At 51.2% G+C, this 18645-nt stretch overlaps 1 protein-coding gene across 2 annotated transcripts in view; it reads left to right on the forward strand.

The window, feature by feature from the left end:
* Positions 1-18645, forward strand: part of LDHD (lactate dehydrogenase D) — a 102524-nt gene that overhangs the window by 55151 nt on the left and 28728 nt on the right. For both annotated transcript variants that reach the window (XM_063437580.1, XM_063437581.1), the window contains exon 7: positions 18507-18635. In XM_063437580.1, coding sequence (XP_063293650.1) covers positions 18507-18635 — 129 coding nt within the window. The remainder of the gene's footprint in view (positions 1-18506; positions 18636-18645) is intronic.

An 18645-nucleotide genomic window follows, 5' to 3' on the forward strand; every position in this document is an offset into this window, starting at 1 on the left:
GTAAGGTGTCTGCTTTGTTAGATTTTTCGTAATAAGTTTCGACCATTGTAGTGCTTTGGCCGAGTCTCTGGCCATGAAATCTTTAATTTTAGTGCGACAGTCTGTCAGTTTTGCGAGGATGTCGGAGGTGGGATTTTGTTTATGGTGGGTTTCTAGGTTCCTGAGGGTTTCAAAGGAGTTCGCTAATTCTGCCAGCTGGGTCTTCTTATGTGCCGATGCAAGGCTAATTAATTTCCCCCTGAGGACAGCTTTGTGAGCAGCCCATAGTATGCCCGGGGAGTGTGCCGAGGGTGCGTTAATGGTGAAATATTCTGACAGGTTCTTGTGAATGGTGTCTCTCAGGAGGGGGTTATGAAGCAGAGTCGGATTCAGTCTCCAGGACCCTGGGCGTGCCACGTTTGGGACTTTTATTGTTAGAGCAATTTCTGCGTGATCCGACCAGGATATGTTACCTATGGTGGCTGTGTGTACCGTGTGTAGGAGGGAGGGGGAGACCAAAAAGAGGTCTATGTGCGAGTAAGAGTTGTGTGGGTGTGAAAAAAAAGTGTAGTCACGTGCAGCCGGGTGTATTGTTCGCCATATATCCACCAATTGTAATCGGAGGGCGAATGATTGTAGCATCTTGTCTAATTTGTTTGTGGGGGTTGAGTTTTGACTGCGCCGGTATGTGCGGTGCCTATCTGCCACCGGCGACATTGTGGCATTGCAATCTCCACCAATAATTTTATGGTGGCCCGGGGTCAGGGCCAGGTGGGCCTGTAGTGTGTCCCAGAATGATTCATCAGGGGTGTTCGGGGCATATAGTGTTGTGATGGCATATTTGTTGGGGCCTGCCTGACCTGTGAGTGTCAGGAACCGGCCCTGGGCGTCTTTTATAACTTGTTTTACATTTAGAGGACATGACAGGTGTATAGTCGCCATTTGGGCAGTCGGAATCCAGGACAAACCACCCCCATATCCTAACCCAATAACACACAGACACTAAGTAATATGGGGAAATGTGTCCACAGCTTTATTAACCAATAATTAATAATAATAATAATAATAATAATAATAACAATAATAAATTAACAGATAAACATGGGTCATTGCCCGCCATACTCCGCCCCCTCGCATCCTGTTCCTTCGGCTACCATACAAAAGGCAATGACCCCCATATAATAACACATATACATATTTATAACATATTTATAACATACACCAACATTCCAAAGTGCCAACCATCCATTAACCACGGCAGGGGTATACCCGGATACCCCTGCCCCACCAGGTTCTGAGCCACCTCCAGGACTCGAAACCTCTCAACCACCGATGACCACAATCTGTTTATTCCACCTCACGTTCATCCAGGGGAGCCTATTTCCTCTCCTTCAGCTCCCCGTCCCGCCGCTGTGAAAGAAACGGGTTAAATAAAACACATAACAAACAAAGGGAGGGTGGGTGGGACAAACTCAACCAGGTAGAAAGTTAGAATGACTCACCTAAAATGGCTGCTCATTTAAATAGCCAATCCTACTTACCCATAATTCCAACCCTTGCTTACTTCCTCCTAAGCCCGCCTCCTAACCCCTGTCAAGGCCTTTTTCCGCTTAGCTGCGCTCTAGCTACATGGGGCTACATGACAGGTGTATAGTCGCCATTTGGGCAGTCGGAATCCAGGACAAACCACCCCCATATCCTAACCCAATAACACACAGACACTAAGTAATATGGGGAAATTTGTCCACAGCTTTATTAACCAATAATTAATAATAATAATAATAACAATAATAAATTAACAGATAAACATGGGTCATTGCCCCCCATACTCCGCCCCCTCGCATCCTGTTCCTTCAGCTACCATACAAAAGGCAATGACCCCCATATAATAACACATATACATATTTATAACATATTTATAACATACACCAACATTCCAAAGTGCCAACCATCCATTAACCACGGCAGGGGTATACCCGGATACCCCTGCCCCACCAGGTTCTGAGCCACCTCCAGGACTCGAAACCTCTCAACCACCGATGACCACAATCTGTTTATTCCACCTCACGTTCATCCAGGGGAGCCTATTTCCTCTCCTTCAGCTCCCCGTCCCGCCACAAGCTCAGACCTTGACCCCTTAAGCTGTCTGAGCTCCGCCACCCCGAAGAAACAGAGCCATCCGTATACCATCCTGCCAACCCAAGTTGAGCAGGTCCAAACCCACCTCCGAGAGGTGAACACCATCCGAGCGGTAGTCCTGGCAACCCTTCCTCCAGCTCAAGGTGCCTTACCACCACACCCCCTACCTTCCGCACAAAGCTTGCCATCAAGCTATTCACTTTCTTTCTGCACCTATCCATAGCCACCGGATCCCGAGCGTGCCGCCACCGGCGCCTCGGGACAATCTTCGACCAAACCAACATGACCCCCGGAAGCAGGCCCCTCAACTTATTGATGTCCTGCTTCATCCACTTCACCAGCCGGCGTTGCGGCGTAAGGCCCAGGTCATTACCCCCAATATGTAGGACCAGTAAGTCTGGCGTGCATCCCGCCGCCAGCATCCCAAACAGTTTTCCACAAACATCCCCCCAGCAAAAACCCCGATACCCAAACCAGCGAACTGCCAACTGGCCTCTCGGAAAACCCAGCTGCTGGCCTTGCGCTCGAGCTGCGGCCCTCCTCTCGGCCCAGAAGACAAACGAATGGCCCACGATCCATGCCTCACGCCCTGGGGGGGAAAAAACAAATGATGAGGGAAGTCCGACAGAGACCCCCACCCCAGCCCAAACAACACAGTGAACCATTTCAGTACAGCCAGTTACAAGTCTATTATTCCCATTTTTTTTTTTTTTGCATAAAACGGTCCCCAAGTCCATTACTCCAACAGACCCAACCGGACATAGGAACGGAATCTTACCGATTCCCACCTCCCGATCCGTTTCACAACCTCGTCCCCCAATCCCAACCGAGCCGCCTCCGTGGCCGCCCCAATACGGAACGAGTGCGTTCCAAATCGTTCAGCACGAAGCCCTAACTTGCCCAAGCCCAACCGAAAAACTTTCGTGAACTGGAACCGAGAGAGGGACGATCCGTCGGCATGCACCAACAAGGAACCCCCCATCGCTGGCCTCCGCGCCAGGTACTCTGCCGTAGCAGCCAACGGGCACAAAGCCGAGCCCGGCAAGGCCCCCAGTGCCACGTCCCGGCCCACGCCGCGGACGTCCGTTTTGGATCTGCCAAGGTGCACCACCACCTTCCCATCCAAGACACGAACCCCCGAAAATTGCAGGCCCCCCTGCACCATCTTATTAGCGCTCACCAATTCCCCAATTCGGAATGCCCCAAAAAACGCCAAAATAAACGCCACCTTGAACAGCGAAGCCTCGAACCCATCGAAACAGATTTCAGGCAATAAACCCACCAAATCCACTGCCATGTTATCCGAGAAAAAGACCACTTTCCGATCGCGCAGCCTGTCGCCCCACAGTGCCATCGCAACGACCAACGGGAACAACTCAAGGAAAGCCAAGTTGCGCATAAGAGGGCTCGAACCCCAAGAGTCCGGCCACCTCTCCGCACACCAGCAGCCACCAAAATATGCCCCAAAGCCCACGCTGCCCGATGCATCCGTGAAAAGCTCAAGCTCGGCCGACGACTGGCCCTCCTGTCGGAACAACACCGTCCCATTAAAGTCCCGCAAGAAGGCATCCCAAATGCCCAAGTCCGCTCTCATGGCCGCCGACACCCGGATGAAATGGTGCGGGGACCGAACCCCCGCAGTAGCGGCCAACAAGCTGCGACTGAAGACCCTTCCCATTGGAATGACCCGACACGCAAAATTGAGCAGCCCAATCAAAGACTGGAGCTGCCGCAGAGTAACCTTGCGCGCCCCAGCCACAGCAGCCACCGCCCCTCGAACCCTGTCCAGCTTATCCCGGGGCAGCCGACATTCGCCCAACCCAGAGTCAATCTCCAGACCCAGGAAACTCAGACACGTGGTCGGGCCTTCAGTTTTATCCGCCGCCAGCGGAACCCCGAAGTGGCCCGCCACCCACTCAACCGTCCGCAGCAGGCGCAGGCAATCCAAGGAATCAGCCGGCCCCACACACAGAAAATCATCCAGATAATGCACAATAAAACGATTCCCCGCTTCCACCCGTACCACCCATTCGAGAAAAGTGCTAAATTTCTCAAAATAGGAGCACGAAATGGAACAACCCATGGGCAGGCACAAGTCCACGAAGTAGGCCCCTTCGAAGAAACACCCCAGTAGGTGATGACAGTCCCGGTGGACCGGCAGCAGCCGAAACGCGGCCTCAATGTCCACCTTCGCCATCAGAGCCCCACGCCCGGCCCACCGGACCAGATCGACCGCCCGGTCGAAAGATGCATATGACACCGAGCACAAGTCCTTATGAATACCGTCATTCACCGACTCCCCTTTCGGGTACGAGAGATGGTGAATGAGTCTAAATTTACCCGGCTCCTTCTTGGGAACCACCCCAAGTGGGGAAATCCGCAGGCCTTCCAGCGGAGGCACTGCGAACGGGCCCGCCATGCGGCCCAGCCCGACTTCTTTGCCCAGCTTCTCCCTAACCACGTCCGGGAAGTCGGCCACAGACTTCAGGTTGCGCAGCCTCCCCGATCCCCCTTCCCGCTCCTGAAACGGAATAAAAAACCCCGTCGCAAAACCCGCCAGGAGCACAGCGGCGTCCGCCCTGTTAACGTAGCGGCTTAGCCACGGCTCCATCGCGCTTAGCCTCACTGGGGTGAAGCCCAGGGGAAGCGGATGCACCCCCTCCACGGGCCGCGACAGCCGCACCGGCGCCACCGGACTTACCCTTCTTGAAGCAGCGGTTGAGCCCATGAGCGCCTCCGCAGCCGGAGCACTCGTGCTTGAAACGACAGGTGGCCCCCCATTTGCATTGGCCCTCATTATAGAGCCAACATAAGCCCTTTGGTAAGGTGGCCGACGAGGCGGACTGCCCCCTAGCGCCGGCCGAGTTCTGAAAGGGCTGCGCCTTTTGCGCCATCATCAGCTTCATCCAGAGCGGCAGGTCCATTTGGTCCCACCGCATACCCGGGTTAGCCGCCAGCCGCTGCCTAAACTGCTCGTCATACCGCCACCACGCCAACCCCCCGTAAGTCCGGTACGCTTCCCAAATGCCATCCAAATAGCAAAACAGAGAGGAGCATAACCCCGGCGATTTCTCGCCGAGCACGCTAGCCAGCACACAAAAGGCCCTCAACCAATTACCAAAGGACTTCGGAATCTTGCGATACCGCTTCCTCTTCTCCTCCTCCTCCTTCTTCTCGTCCTTCTTATCCTCCTCTTTGAGGTCTATAAAGTCCTCTAATGGGAGGAGGGAGAAGATCTCACAGAACTCACCCTTCCATATCTTATCCTTTACGTCCTGTTTCAAATGAACCCCCAGCGGGCCCGCAAAAGATACATACGCGTGCTGTCTAGCCGCGTCGGGGATACCCCCAGTCAACTCAGCCCACTCACTCCCAGTCTCCCCTACTTCCTGCGGCACCACCATGTCCCCGCCCGAACTAGGCCCTGTGGAATTCCCAACCCGAGAGCCCGTAGCCACAGCACCCGGAGCCCACACCTGACCAATGCCGCTAGTGTCACCCCCCGCCCCCAATGAGTGGAGTAGTGCCTGAAGTGTGGTAACTAAAGCGCTAGAGTGTAGTGACCCACTGGACTCACCGGCCAAGCCCCCCGACACCGGAACGGTGGGGGCTGCAGTGCAGATCGCCCGACGTCCAGGAAGAGGAACTTCCGCTGCTGTCTCGCCGACCGGGGAGCCCACCCGGTGACCAGCCTGCGAGGAGGCAGAACGGCTCCGAGATCTAGGACAAGGAGAAGAAGTCCTGGGTAGGGTGTAACGGACATCAATACCCCTCCCGTCACGACCCCGGGAGCGCCTGCTCTGCACCGAAGCCTCCCGCTGACCTCTACCACCACGTGGCACCCGGGAACCCCTGGGGCTACGACTCCTCCCGTCTCTACCAGCAGGCCGCCCCTGCCGACCATACCTAGGGGCTGCTGCACCTTCCCCTGCCAAGCTGTCCGAGGGGGAGCAGTGCCGACCCGACCTCCCCCGCGCATCCCGGGACCCCAGAGATCTAACGGGTGAGGGACTGCCGCTACTACTCCCAGAACCCGGGCCCCCCCGCCGCCCAACCACTACGGAGGATCCCAGTCCCCGGCCTCCCCTATTCCTCTGCCTAACTGCCTCCGGAACCCTCTTTCCCGCACCTACCGCCACTGCCCCCTTACCTTCTCCCCCATGCTTACCAGACCCCCTAGGCCCAGACCTACCCACCACCCCTTCGGGGGACCCGCTCTCTGACCTGGCCGCATCCCGAGAACCCCCCCCGCCCTTGGAACTCACTCCTTTCGAACCGCATTTGCGCTTAGGGGCCCCAGGACCCTCCCCCCTTACGACTGTAGCCTGGGCGCCCCCCACCGGCCTACTCCCGCCCCCCTCCGTGCCCTCCGTGGCTCCCCCTAGCGACCTTCCTGCCAAGAGGGCCCCGGCCGGAGCCCTCTGCACTTGCCTGTTGCCTCCTAGGCCGGCCATGCGGTCTCCCGGATCCAGCCTCATCATCATCGTCACTCTCCGATGGGGGGGAAGCCCTCCCAGACCTCCCCTCCGTGGGTCCCGCACCACCAGGGGGCCGCCCGGCCACCTCCGACCCGAAAGCAGCAGCGCCCCCGTCCGCGACATCCTTCTGCCGCCGAGTGCTCATCCGAGGCTCCGTCCGCACGCGGGGAGGCAAGGCCTCGACCACGCGGCTCCCGGGCCTGCTGCCGGTCGCAACCGAAACTCCACTGCTTCCGGGGACAACTTCACCGGGCCCCGTGCCCGGGCTTAGCCTCCTCGGGGGCCTCCGGGCCCTGACCGGTCTCCCGCCATCACCGTCCCGATCCGCCGCCTCCGCCAGGGCAGGGCCTAGCTGTGCCCGTAGCCAGTCCACACCCTGATGCCGTGCTGCCGACCTGATCCCCTCCAGCAAACGCTCCACGTCGTCCATTGGCCCTGCAGAGGAGACAAAAGAAATCCGACCAAGCAAGTCCGCGCACACCGAGGTGAACACAAACTCAACCAGGTAGAAAGTTAGAATGACTCACCTAAAATGGCTGCTCATTTAAATAGCCAATCCTACTTACCCATAATTCCAACCCTTGCTTACTTCCTCCTAAGCCCGCCTCCTAACCCCTGTCAAGGCCTTTTTCCGCTTAGCTGCGCTCTAGCTACATGGGGCTACATGTCTTGCGCATCAGTATGGCCACTCCATTCTGTTTGGTATTGGGGGAGTTAGTGGTGTAGCAATCTCTGTAGTGCCGGCTTAGGAGGGGGAACGGTTTGGTCTGGGTGAAATGTTTTTTTTTTATAAAGTATTATGTCCGCTCCCTTGCGGTTCGCCCATCTTATGAGCCGGTGTCTCTTTGCTGGGTTGTTAAGGCCTTTGCAGTTAATTGAAATACAGGTGAGCTTGGTAGTCATAGTGTCTAGGTGTTCTCCCTGGGGGCGTTATTGCTAGGGGGTTACTCGTGCGGGCTGTTGCAGTGCGCCTGACTATGGGGTGGGATAATACGGGGGATGGGGGAATCTCAGGATTTTTAGGTGTACTCGTGGGTAATTCGATAGTTCCCACTCTTTTGGCGACATTTAATATACACCTTTCGTAGCAGTCCTTACCACATTCTAATATTTCCCCATTAGCCCAGTCAATGTGAGGGTTATGCTTGCTAAGCCATGGGACTCCTAATATGATCGGACAGGAAGGGGATGCAATTACCTGAAATGTAATCTCTTCCTTATGTAAGGCACCAATGGAAATATTTATGGGTAAGGTTTCATGCGTTATCAATGGTTGTGAGAGTGGTCTCCCATCAATAGCTCCATCAGGGCTTTGCATGAAAAGTTATTTTTGTCAAGAAAAATCGAAATATCAATTAGAAGTCTATATTTATTCTTTTCAGAGGACGTCTCCATTATAAGTCTCCTTAAGGTGCTTAGGTGGGGTAGTTTCTTCAGACGAATGGGACAATTGTCTCTCATATGTCCATTACTACCGCAGTATAAACATAAACCTTCATTTCTCCTATATTGTTTCTCGGCCTCTGACAGTCTAGTGACCCCCAACTGCATGGGTTCAGGTTCGGACTGTATAGGAAGGTCAGAGACAACAGGTTCAAACAGAGACTGGGTGTTAAAGGCATAGTCATACGTCTGGTCTTATTTCTAGTATTCTCTCTGGTTCTTAGTCTATTATCAATTTGCATAACAAATGTGATAAACTCGTTAAGCTTCTTGGGTAGATCTTTGGCAGCAATCTCATCTAGCATAGTGTCAGATAGTCCCTTTTTAAATGCAGAGATTAGCCCACTGTTAGTCCAGTCTACCTCGGAAGCCAGGGTACGAAATTCTATGGCGTAATCCGAGATAGACCGGTTCCCTTGTCTGATGTGCATCAGGGCAGTGGAGGCATCGTCCTCCCTGCCTAATGGTTCAAACGTAAGTTTAAATTCCATAAGAAACATCTGGTAATTTTATTAAGGACACGGAGGCTCTTATTAGGCTTATCTCTTTCTTGTATTCCTCAGCAGCAAAGAAAGCTAAGGTATTCGTAGTATAGAAAAAAAATAAACAAATACCCTCACAGGGTTAACCATTACATCACTATCTCCTAGCCAATGGGAACAGTCCACATATAATATAGTCCCATGTGACCCCCATCTCTTCCTCTTTCTTTGCTGCTGCCTCAGCTAAGTACCACCATTTTAATTTCAATCTGACAGGTTTTACTGCCTGTGTTTATATCTGTATATTTTGATGTAATACTGTACTGTTTATTGAGTACAATGTTTTAATTTACAACTGTTTAACGTCTTACTGTTAATTGCTTGGTGCTGGCCCCTTCGTGGGAGCCACCTAGGGGTGAGCTGCTTCAGCCTGCCGCCCCCTTCCATTTTTCCCGCCCGCCAGGGCAGTTAACCCGTTCTTCCCTTGCATTCCGGGTAGTTTATTACCCTAATCTCGCGGCGGCCGGCTAATTAGACGTGGGGCATCCTCTTTGGAACCGCCCGTTCCATCTGGGCCCGGTCCGCGGTCGAGTGCCGCTCGTGCATGCGCAGTCGCCATATTGTGTGTGGCAAAATCTTTTCCCAGCTCGCGCGGCTCAGCTTGCCAGTGCACCCCACCGGCTATTCCTGAGGGAACACTCGGTAAGCTAACAGCTCAGTTTTGTTTCTGTGCTTTGCCTGCAATTATTCTGCCTGTCACTGCAGTGTGTGATTAGACACTGTTGGTTTAACAGGCAAATAACTGCTTCCACTGTTATTTCTCATTACTTTACTGTGTAGCCTGTTTAGTTACCTCTTGCTAGTACCATGCAGACCCCTAAAGACTACCCAAGCACTACCCCCACTCTGTCTGAGAGTGTCTCCAGACACCCTTTAAAGCCACTACAAAGACCCACCACGTGGGTGCACATGCCTCCAAAACTGAATATACGGACTGGTTGCGTCCTGTCAACATTAAGGTCGTGGGGCCCCCACGAAAAAGAGCCACCCACTGGGCAAACACGGTGCAGACATGGAAAAGGGCAAAAACCCTAACAGACTCTTCCGGCTCTGATTCGGATTTTGAGGAGATTTTGAATGAGTCCGATGAGACCGGCTCCACTGAATCCAAGGTCTCCACCCCAGGCCATAGCCCTACACGCAAAGCGACCATGACCACTATTGACCACGCGGATACATCCGCTATCCTAGACCCACAAGGTGAACCCTTATTTGACCCTGATGCTTTGCAAAACCCGAGGTCGGCAGAATGGTTCCCGACCGAACACGTGGCACGTTATATAGCGGCCAGGATCAGGAAACCCCTAGATAAGGCCATGAGGAACAAGCTTAGGGCAGAATGTCCGCGCCCTACGGTCCCCGAAATGGCTTGCGCCACACCGATCATAGACCCCGGACATAGACCCCAAGGTGGCACGATTTTAGGCCCCAGTGCAAAAATCTTTGAAATGGTCGAAGCGGCCTTAACAGATGGGACCCCAATTGACCTCCTGGCCATTAGGGGTTGGGTACAATGTTCTATATGCCTTATCGGCAATGCTAATGCAGCTTTAGCTACTGAACAAAGGAAGGCCATCCTAAAAATTGAGCCGGAACTGGTTAATACGGCCATATCTGAGCCTGGGCCATAGGCAAAAGGTTTTCTCTTTGGAGATAACTTCGTTAAGGAATTGGGCAACTACGTCAATACCTTTACGGCATTAAACAAGGCACAAACAAACTTAAAGAGAGTGTTCTCTCCCAAAATTATTGGTGGGGCCGGCAGACACCGGGGCCGTCTGTCCGGCTGTTCTTCCCGAGGTTCATACCGGGGATATCGAGGCCCTGCCACACCTAGATTTCAGCCTCCGGAGAACAAGTCCCCTTCGCCCTTCTTCCCGGTCAGGGGTAGATCGTGGCAGTCGCGAGGGACCAGGGGCACCTCGTATGGCCGACGGCCTTATGGTAAGTGTCTTACCATCCCCCCCCTCCGTGTATGTCTATAGTTGGGGGCAGACTGTCTCACTTTGTAGAGGCTTGGCGCACACTAACGACAGATGTTTGGGTCCTACACACTATCCTATGTTACCAAATCGAATTTATAAATAATCCTGTCCAAACCTCTGGACCACACCGGATAGCTTTCTCCACACACAACAGGACCCCCGTGAACGAGGAAATCCTCACGTTGCAGGAGAAGGGCGCGATGCATCAGGTCCCGCCATACTCCCACGGTTTCGAAAGCAACCTCTTTCTAGTGCCCAAGAAAGACGGAGGGGTGCGACCAGTCATCAATCAGCGCCCCCTGAACGCATTTGTGCGATACCACCATTTCAAAATGGAAGGAATACATTGCCTTCAGGACCTCCTCAAATTGGAGGATTGGATGGTCAAATCCGACCTGCAAGACGCCTACCTCACAATCCCCATCGCCAAAGATTGTCAACACCTTCTCCAATTCCAATGGGAAGGGACGACGTGGAGATTCCAATGCCTCCCCTTTGGACTCTCTTCGGCTCCGTGGTGCTTTACCAAACTGCTGAAGCCCATGGTGGCTCTCCTACGCAGCAGAGGTGTACGGATGATCATATATCTGGACGATATGCTGATCATGGCACACAACACCCAACTGCTTCGACAATACCTCTCCTGGGCACTGTCCCTCCTACAAAATTTGGGATTTTGAATCAATTGGAAAAAGTCCATCTTAACCCCATCCCAAACCATGGAATTTCTGGGATTCAACATAGACGCGACAAAAGGAACGCTCAGTCTACCGACCATGAAGGTCAAAAGCATCAAGAAAGAAATCTGCAGGACTTTGGCACGCTCAATATTAACCTTACGGCAACTGGCCAGGATAATCGGCCTCCTCTCAGCCTCCATCCAGGCGATCTTCCCAGGACTCCTCCATTACAGGACACGCATTTACACTTGGGGCACTCATACTCAGACTCTGTTCCACTCGACCACGAAGACAAACAGGATCTCACCTGGTGGCTTCAACACATGGAAGCATGGAACGCCAGAGCAATCTTTGGAGCTGCCCAGGACTTCATCATAGAGTCCGATGCGAGTACACACGGTTGGGGAGCGCGCTGTGGGCCTATCTCCACCGGAGGAATATGGTCATACTCAGAAAAAGAACTGCACATCAACGGCCTGGAACTCATGGCAGGTTCCTTTTGCCATGAAGAGCCTCCTCGGGGCCACGACCAACTGCTTGATTGTACTACGAATTGACAACATATCGGCAGTCCGCTACATCAACCACCTCGGTGGCACGAGATCACGGATCCTGACGGACCTTGCCAATGAGTTTTGGCAATACTGCCGGGATTGCAATATTTCGGTCCAGGCGGAATAAATTCCTGGCCTATCCAATATAGTAGCGGATTGGAACTCCAGACATCTGCGAGACGCCAGTGATTGGCGATTGGACCACAACACATTCCTACAACTGCAAACGCTCTTGGGTCCGACATCCATCGACCTGTTTGCATCTTGCCTGAACTCCCAATTAACAACGTTTTTCAGCTGGAGACCAGACCCAGATGCCTTAGCAACGGATGCTTTTCTCCAGTACTGGCCGAGGGATCGTTTATATGCATTTCCGCCTTTCGCCCTCATGGCACGGACGCTAGTACATCTCAGACGAGCTCGGACATCATTGGTCCTTGTGGCGAAACCAACCTCGCCACTATGAACTGGAGACGCCTGGTTGCCTGCCTGCTGCCTTTGGACTATGGCCCTGGGAGATTGGGCCCTTTAAAAAACGTATTCAGCCCTAACAGAGTGCATGTCACTCATTCTGGCCCTTTAAATACAGTGGGGTCATTCGGTACTTACCCTGTGTGAGCGGTGATACCCCAGATAGCTATGCCATGGAGCCTATTCATATAATGAAAGACTATGGGAAAGACTTTAGCTCCATGGCAATTGAACTGTGTGAATAGGATCTGAGCGCTATTCGGTAGTTTTGTGCGCTCAGATCCCAGCTATCTGGGGATATGTGAAATGTCTGTGTGTTATGTGTAAAAGGTGACTTTATGTATTTTAAAGTGTTTTACTGTCTTTGTGTCCCCATGTGCATAATGGAGTTTGGTCTCTGTCCTGGGAGGTAATTGGATTACTTCTCCATTGTCTCCAGGAGAGAGGGCTCTGTAAAACCGGTCTGAGCCGGAAAGCCATGCTGGCAGGGGTTTTTAAAAGATACTTTACTAACTTTTGAACCCCTGGTCTGATTCATGCCATTTTGTAATATGTTGTTCCCCTGAATGGATTGATTGTGGATATGTATTTTTATGTGAATGTGATGTATGGTTTTAGAGTTATGAAAGTTGGGTAGAAAGTATGTTTTAACTATATGTGTAATTGAGTTTCCTCTCAGGATAAGGGGAGGGAATATGTGGGATGTAACTGTGATGTGATTGGTTGTTTTATACCTCCCTGTGGGCGGACCTGTATTTGCAACAACTGTAATAAAAACCAGGCTGGGTGTGCCAGCACCTCAGATTCTGCTTGACAGACAGTCCCAGTGTGTTCCCTTGTTATTTCCCGAAAGACGCACGAAGGCGCGACCACCTGGAAGCTGGCGTGTGCCGCCAATTGACCTCCCCGTAGCTAGCGTGTGCTGTCAGTTGACCACCCAGTAGCTGCGGTTAACCGCAGCTTAATTGACTGTTACTGGGTGGTCGCGGTTACACATGGCGGCCGAACGGTGGCGGCATCCTACAGCTCCCGGACAGCCAGCGGTATTCAGCCCAGCCTCAGTGAACTAAAAACGGACACTTTTACTCGCGAACACCGCTGAGCCGCCAGCCTTCCCTGCTTCTAGCCATTGTGTATTTTATTGCATTTCTCTCTCCTGTTGTCACCTCGTGGGTAATGACACGATTATCCCCAGGACAGAGAGGCGGGAACGCAGTGTATCCTGGGAATGTTTTACCCCTTGTATGTCTGTCCTTGATACGTGTCTGTCCCTTGTCACAGTCTCCCAAGCGGTCCCCTAGGGGAGTGTTCACCAGGTGGGAGACCTGCATAAATACTGGGCAGGTAGCCCTCAATAAATCAGAATCCTGTCTCGTGATTGGGGGGGATTGCTACTGTGGAGTATTCTTTTGTCTGTTCTAGGAGAGAAGGATTTCGTATATGCTTCCCATGCGGTGGGTTTGAGTGTTCGTGAGCTGCTGTTCCCTTGTAAAGGTGAATCCCTTAATCGGTATTAACCCTCACTACACCGGGTTGTACCGTAACAGGCATCAACTAGAAAGAGGAAGAGATGGGGGTTACATGGGACTATATGATATGTGGACTGTTCCCATTGGCTAAGAGATAGTGATGTAATGTTTAACCCTGTGAGGGTATTTGTTCATTTTTAAGTGTTCTTGCATAGCAAGACCACTTAATGTTATCTCACATATATATTATTATTATAGCCAAATTTACCACCCTAACTCCTCCCACAGTTTTTACACTACATAGACCGAAATATACCAAAACGTGCGGATTGTTCCCGATCGGATTGCTATTACGTTTCGCCAAATGGTACACGGAATATCGTTGTTCTTGTGGCGAAATTGGTCCCATAGGAATGAATGGCAAAATCTTCAAAACTAGAGTGGGAGCTGGCAAAAGCTGAAAAATCAGGACATGATTTCTAAACTGCCACCACTCCCTCATTTTCCGGCCCACCTACACAAATCTTATATCAAAACGTTCAGCTATCCCTGCTGCCACAAAAATGTCCACGGCTAAGCCATAGTCCTGATAGTTGTCACAATATGACAATTTGTTTGCAACTCACGCCGTCCATTGACATTCATTGAAACTCCACTCTGCAAAGCTCACATTTGAAGGGCAATTTCTAAACTGCGACTGTGCCTTCATTGTTAATATCTCAGAGACATACTATACATCAAAATGTAGGTCTGGGTCTTGTGATTCTCACAATATAAAGCTCTTCACTGTAGGATTTATAGTTTTTTAAAATACGACCGTTTGAAGATAGCAACCGCCACAATATCTTGTCATCCCCTCCCTGGCATGCAATCATGCCCCTCACCCCAACGCAGAGGCGGACGTAAAGTAGAGAGGGCTCTGGTGCATGAATTATTTTGGGCAAGAGGGGGCAAAAGGTAGATCCCCCATCTGTCATGCAACTGCAACAATGCTTTGACAGCTGGGGCGCTACCATTTTCCCATGCATGCAGGGTTGTATTTAGCACTGAGCAGTATTTGTGTGTTTGAGTGTAAGCTTGTTTTTGTATGGAGTATGTTTGTGTGAATGTAGGGGTATGTTTGTATGTGGAGATGGCATTTAAATGCAAGTATGCATTTATGTGTAGTGTTGGTTTATGAATACACTGGTGTGTTTATATATAATTGTGTTGTTTAAAAAAAGAGGTGTGTTTATATGTAGTGTTGAAGTTTGAATGCAGGTGTGTATTTGCGTGTAGTGTTGAATGCTGAGATGTATGTACAAATACACATACACTGTCACAAACACACACACACACACACACACACACACTGTGATACACAAACACACACAGAAACACTTGCATATATACACAATCATACAGATGCAGCTATACAGACACATTTACACACACTGACACACACACAACCTGGCACACATGCAGACACACAGATGCACACACACACAGATACACTGACAACATACAGATACACAGACACACACAATGACAACATACAGACACACAGATACATAACCTGACAAATGCAGATACAAACACTGACACACATGCAGATACACAGATTGGCTACATACAGATACATGCACAGGTATACACACTGGCACACACACAGATACATACATACTGACAACATACAGATTCACACTGACACACACAGACACTGTGACAGACATACTGACACTGTGACAGACAAACTGACACTGTGACAGACATACATACTGACACATACACAGACATACTGACTGGCACACCAACATACATACATACAGACACACACACAAACTGACACACAAAGACATACTGACATACACACAGACATACATACTGACACACAGACATATACTGACTGACACATACATACTGACACACACACACACAGACATACATACTGACACGCACACACACACAGACATACTGACACACAGACAGACATACTGACACACACATACATACTGACACACACAGACAGACACTCTTCAGTTTCCTACCTTTGAAAGAGGCTTCCTTCCCTGGGGTCCAGTGTGCTGACTGGGGTAGTTGGGAGTTGGGGGTCTGGCTCTCCTTCTTCCCCCCCTCACTGGATGCTGGCTCAGCAGCCTCCCGCGCGGCCCGATGTCTTTGAGGTGGGAGGAAGTGATTCGCGGACGTCACTTCCTCCCATGCAGCCGTTAAGCAAGGGCCCAGTCGCTCTATTAAAGGGCCACAGTGCCGACCGGACCCCTGCTGGAACATGCTCACTGGGTGGCCCTAAGGGTATGGGCCACCCGGTGAACCCCTTAGTGTGCGGGCCCACAAAAATTTATTGCAGGTGGCGGGGCCCACGGGGCAGCTGCTTTGGGCCCCCCATGAGTAACTGGGCCCAGGGCAGCTGCCCCGTTTGCCCCTCCTTAAAGACGGCCCTGAGTGTTGTTCTGCTAAGTAATGAGACCACTAGTAGCTTTCCTCAGAACATGTTACTGAACCATTACAGCGAGGTACATGCCAGGGAAAACTAAGCATCTCGATACATCAGCACATTTTTAAAAGAATAGTAAAATGTTTAAATTAAAGCGCTGAGTAAGGTAAACTTTGAGACAAGCATTTTAAGGGCTGTATACACCCAGATTAGTCTAGCTAGGGTAGACAGTGATAAAATAATAGATCGAGAGGTACCTATCATAAGTAACTACAACATTAAGTGCAAGTGTAAGCATGCTAAGTTAGCTGGCATTTGAGTTAGACACAATCATAGGGATAAATTCAAACAATATATAGCTGAGTTACTCAGTGATCTGGCTATTCGTTCTCAGTGTTTAGTATGTGAGTGTGTGTGGTCGCGCTTGAATGTGTGGTCAGCCGTGTCTATGTATGTGTCCCTCAAGATTTCCCTGACTGGTGTGTATCTATGTGCAGTTGTTGGTTTGTTAGGTGTGAGTGCGTGAGGCTCGCTACAGCTGGAGGGTAACAGGAGTGTGTGTGATGGGTCAGACATTTTGCGTGTGGTACATCTCCCCTAATGGGGTTACTGTCCTAATTTCTGCTTGTCCGTCCCGCCATCGAGGTCCTCAGCCGATGCCATGAGGGGTCTTTGCGGCATCTCGGTGCGGCAGGGAGGCTTCAGTTCTAAGTGCAGGTTCACCTGTTGGGCTGCGTGGCTTCCCGGTTGAGATTTGTGTGGGTAGGAGTAGACGCTGGCTGCTGCCGGTTCGTGGTGGTGGTGTAGCGATCTCGGCCGGGTTAGGCTTTACTTTCCGCCTTCTGCTTGGGCTGCCTGGATGTTTATTGCCCCTCTTGTGTCTGCGCTGGGTCGCTGCCTTTCGGCTGGGCTGTCTGTGTGGCTGTGTCCCAGGAATCTCCTTAGCTTGATCTGTTTTGTGCAGGCTGTGTCTGGTCGCAGTGCGGCTCAGTTTCAGTGCTGTTGGGCTGCGCCTGTTTTGGTGTGTACTCGTTGTGAGAGTGGTATTTGACCAATCTCTCTCTTTGCCTTTGCGCATCGGGCCCTGTAGCATACCGCCGGGTGAGCATTCCGGTCTTGAGGGCTGCAGTAGGGCCTCCAGCTTCTCCCAGATTGCCCTGAATAAGCGGTCGTATCGGAGCTCCGTTTCCCTCCTGAACTCGCACATGGTGGTGGTGTGTGGGCCGACCGCCATATTGTGTACTCCGCTAGAGGCCTCTGGACTCTGTGGTCCTGTTGCTTGGGTATGGCTTGTCCGGCTGATCTTGTGAGAGAGTACCGGGATGACCCCCGTTGGTTCAGAAGGTTGGAGCAGCATTGTGTAGAGACTTGTAAACAAGTACCAGGATCTTAAATTGAGCCCTGTATCTTATGGGAAGCAAATGAAAGGAAGGACAGAGGGTTGAGGTGTGGAAGGTGCAGGCGGACAGGAAGATGAGCCTCGCCACTGCATTCATTATAGACTGTAACAGGGCAAACTGGGAACATGTAGGACCACTGAGAAGCGGATTACAGTAGTCAAGGCGAGAGAAGACAATGTCATATACCAGCACATTAGCCGCTTTCGGCGTTAAATAGGGGCATATACGCGCTATGTTTTTGAGATGGAAGTGGCAAGATTTGGCGATTGACTGGGTTGAAGGAGAGGTCAAAGTCAAAGAGAACACCTAGGTAGTGAACTTGCGAGGTAGAGCTGACGGTAGCGTTGTTGAGTTGAAGGGAGACAGACATGGTTCACCCCTACCCATGCTGTTTGACCCCCATTATCTCATCAGTATTCACCCCTTCCTTATGCTGTGTGACCCTCATTATCTGATCAGTATTCACCCCTCCCCCATGCTGTGTGACTCCCATTAACTGAGCAGTATTCACCCATCCCACATGCTGTGTGACCCCATTGTCTGATTAGTATTCACCCCTCCCCCATGCTGTGTTACCCCGTTATCTGATTGGTATATATCCCTTCCCCATGTTGTGTGACCCCATTATCTGATCATTATTCACCCGTCCCCCATGTTGTGTGACCCCATTATCTGATCAGTATTCTCCCCCTTGTTGTGTGACCCCATTATCTGATCAGTATTCTCCCCTCCCCCTTGTTGTGTGACCCCCATTATCTGATTGGTATATACCCCTTCCCCATGTTGTGTGACCCCATTATCCGATCAGTATTCAGTTTCTTTGCATTCAAACAGATTTATATTCTGTGAAATGGACAGAACTGTAATGATATAAATATTGATGGATGGGAGAAAATAATCAATATAATTGATTTGTTGCTTTTTTTTTTTAGAGTTTTTGGATGATGTCATGGTTGATGCGTGTAATAAATATAACGGGCTCAGTTACCACACTTTGCCGACCCTCTTCTTGGAATTTCACGGCACAGAGAGTGGAGTGCGAGAGCAAGTACAGCAGACAGGTACTGAGTG

This window comes from Pelobates fuscus, chromosome 12, assembly GCF_036172605.1.
Source record: "Pelobates fuscus isolate aPelFus1 chromosome 12, aPelFus1.pri, whole genome shotgun sequence".
In the NCBI taxonomy this organism is placed as follows: Eukaryota; Metazoa; Chordata; class Amphibia; order Anura; family Pelobatidae; genus Pelobates; species Pelobates fuscus.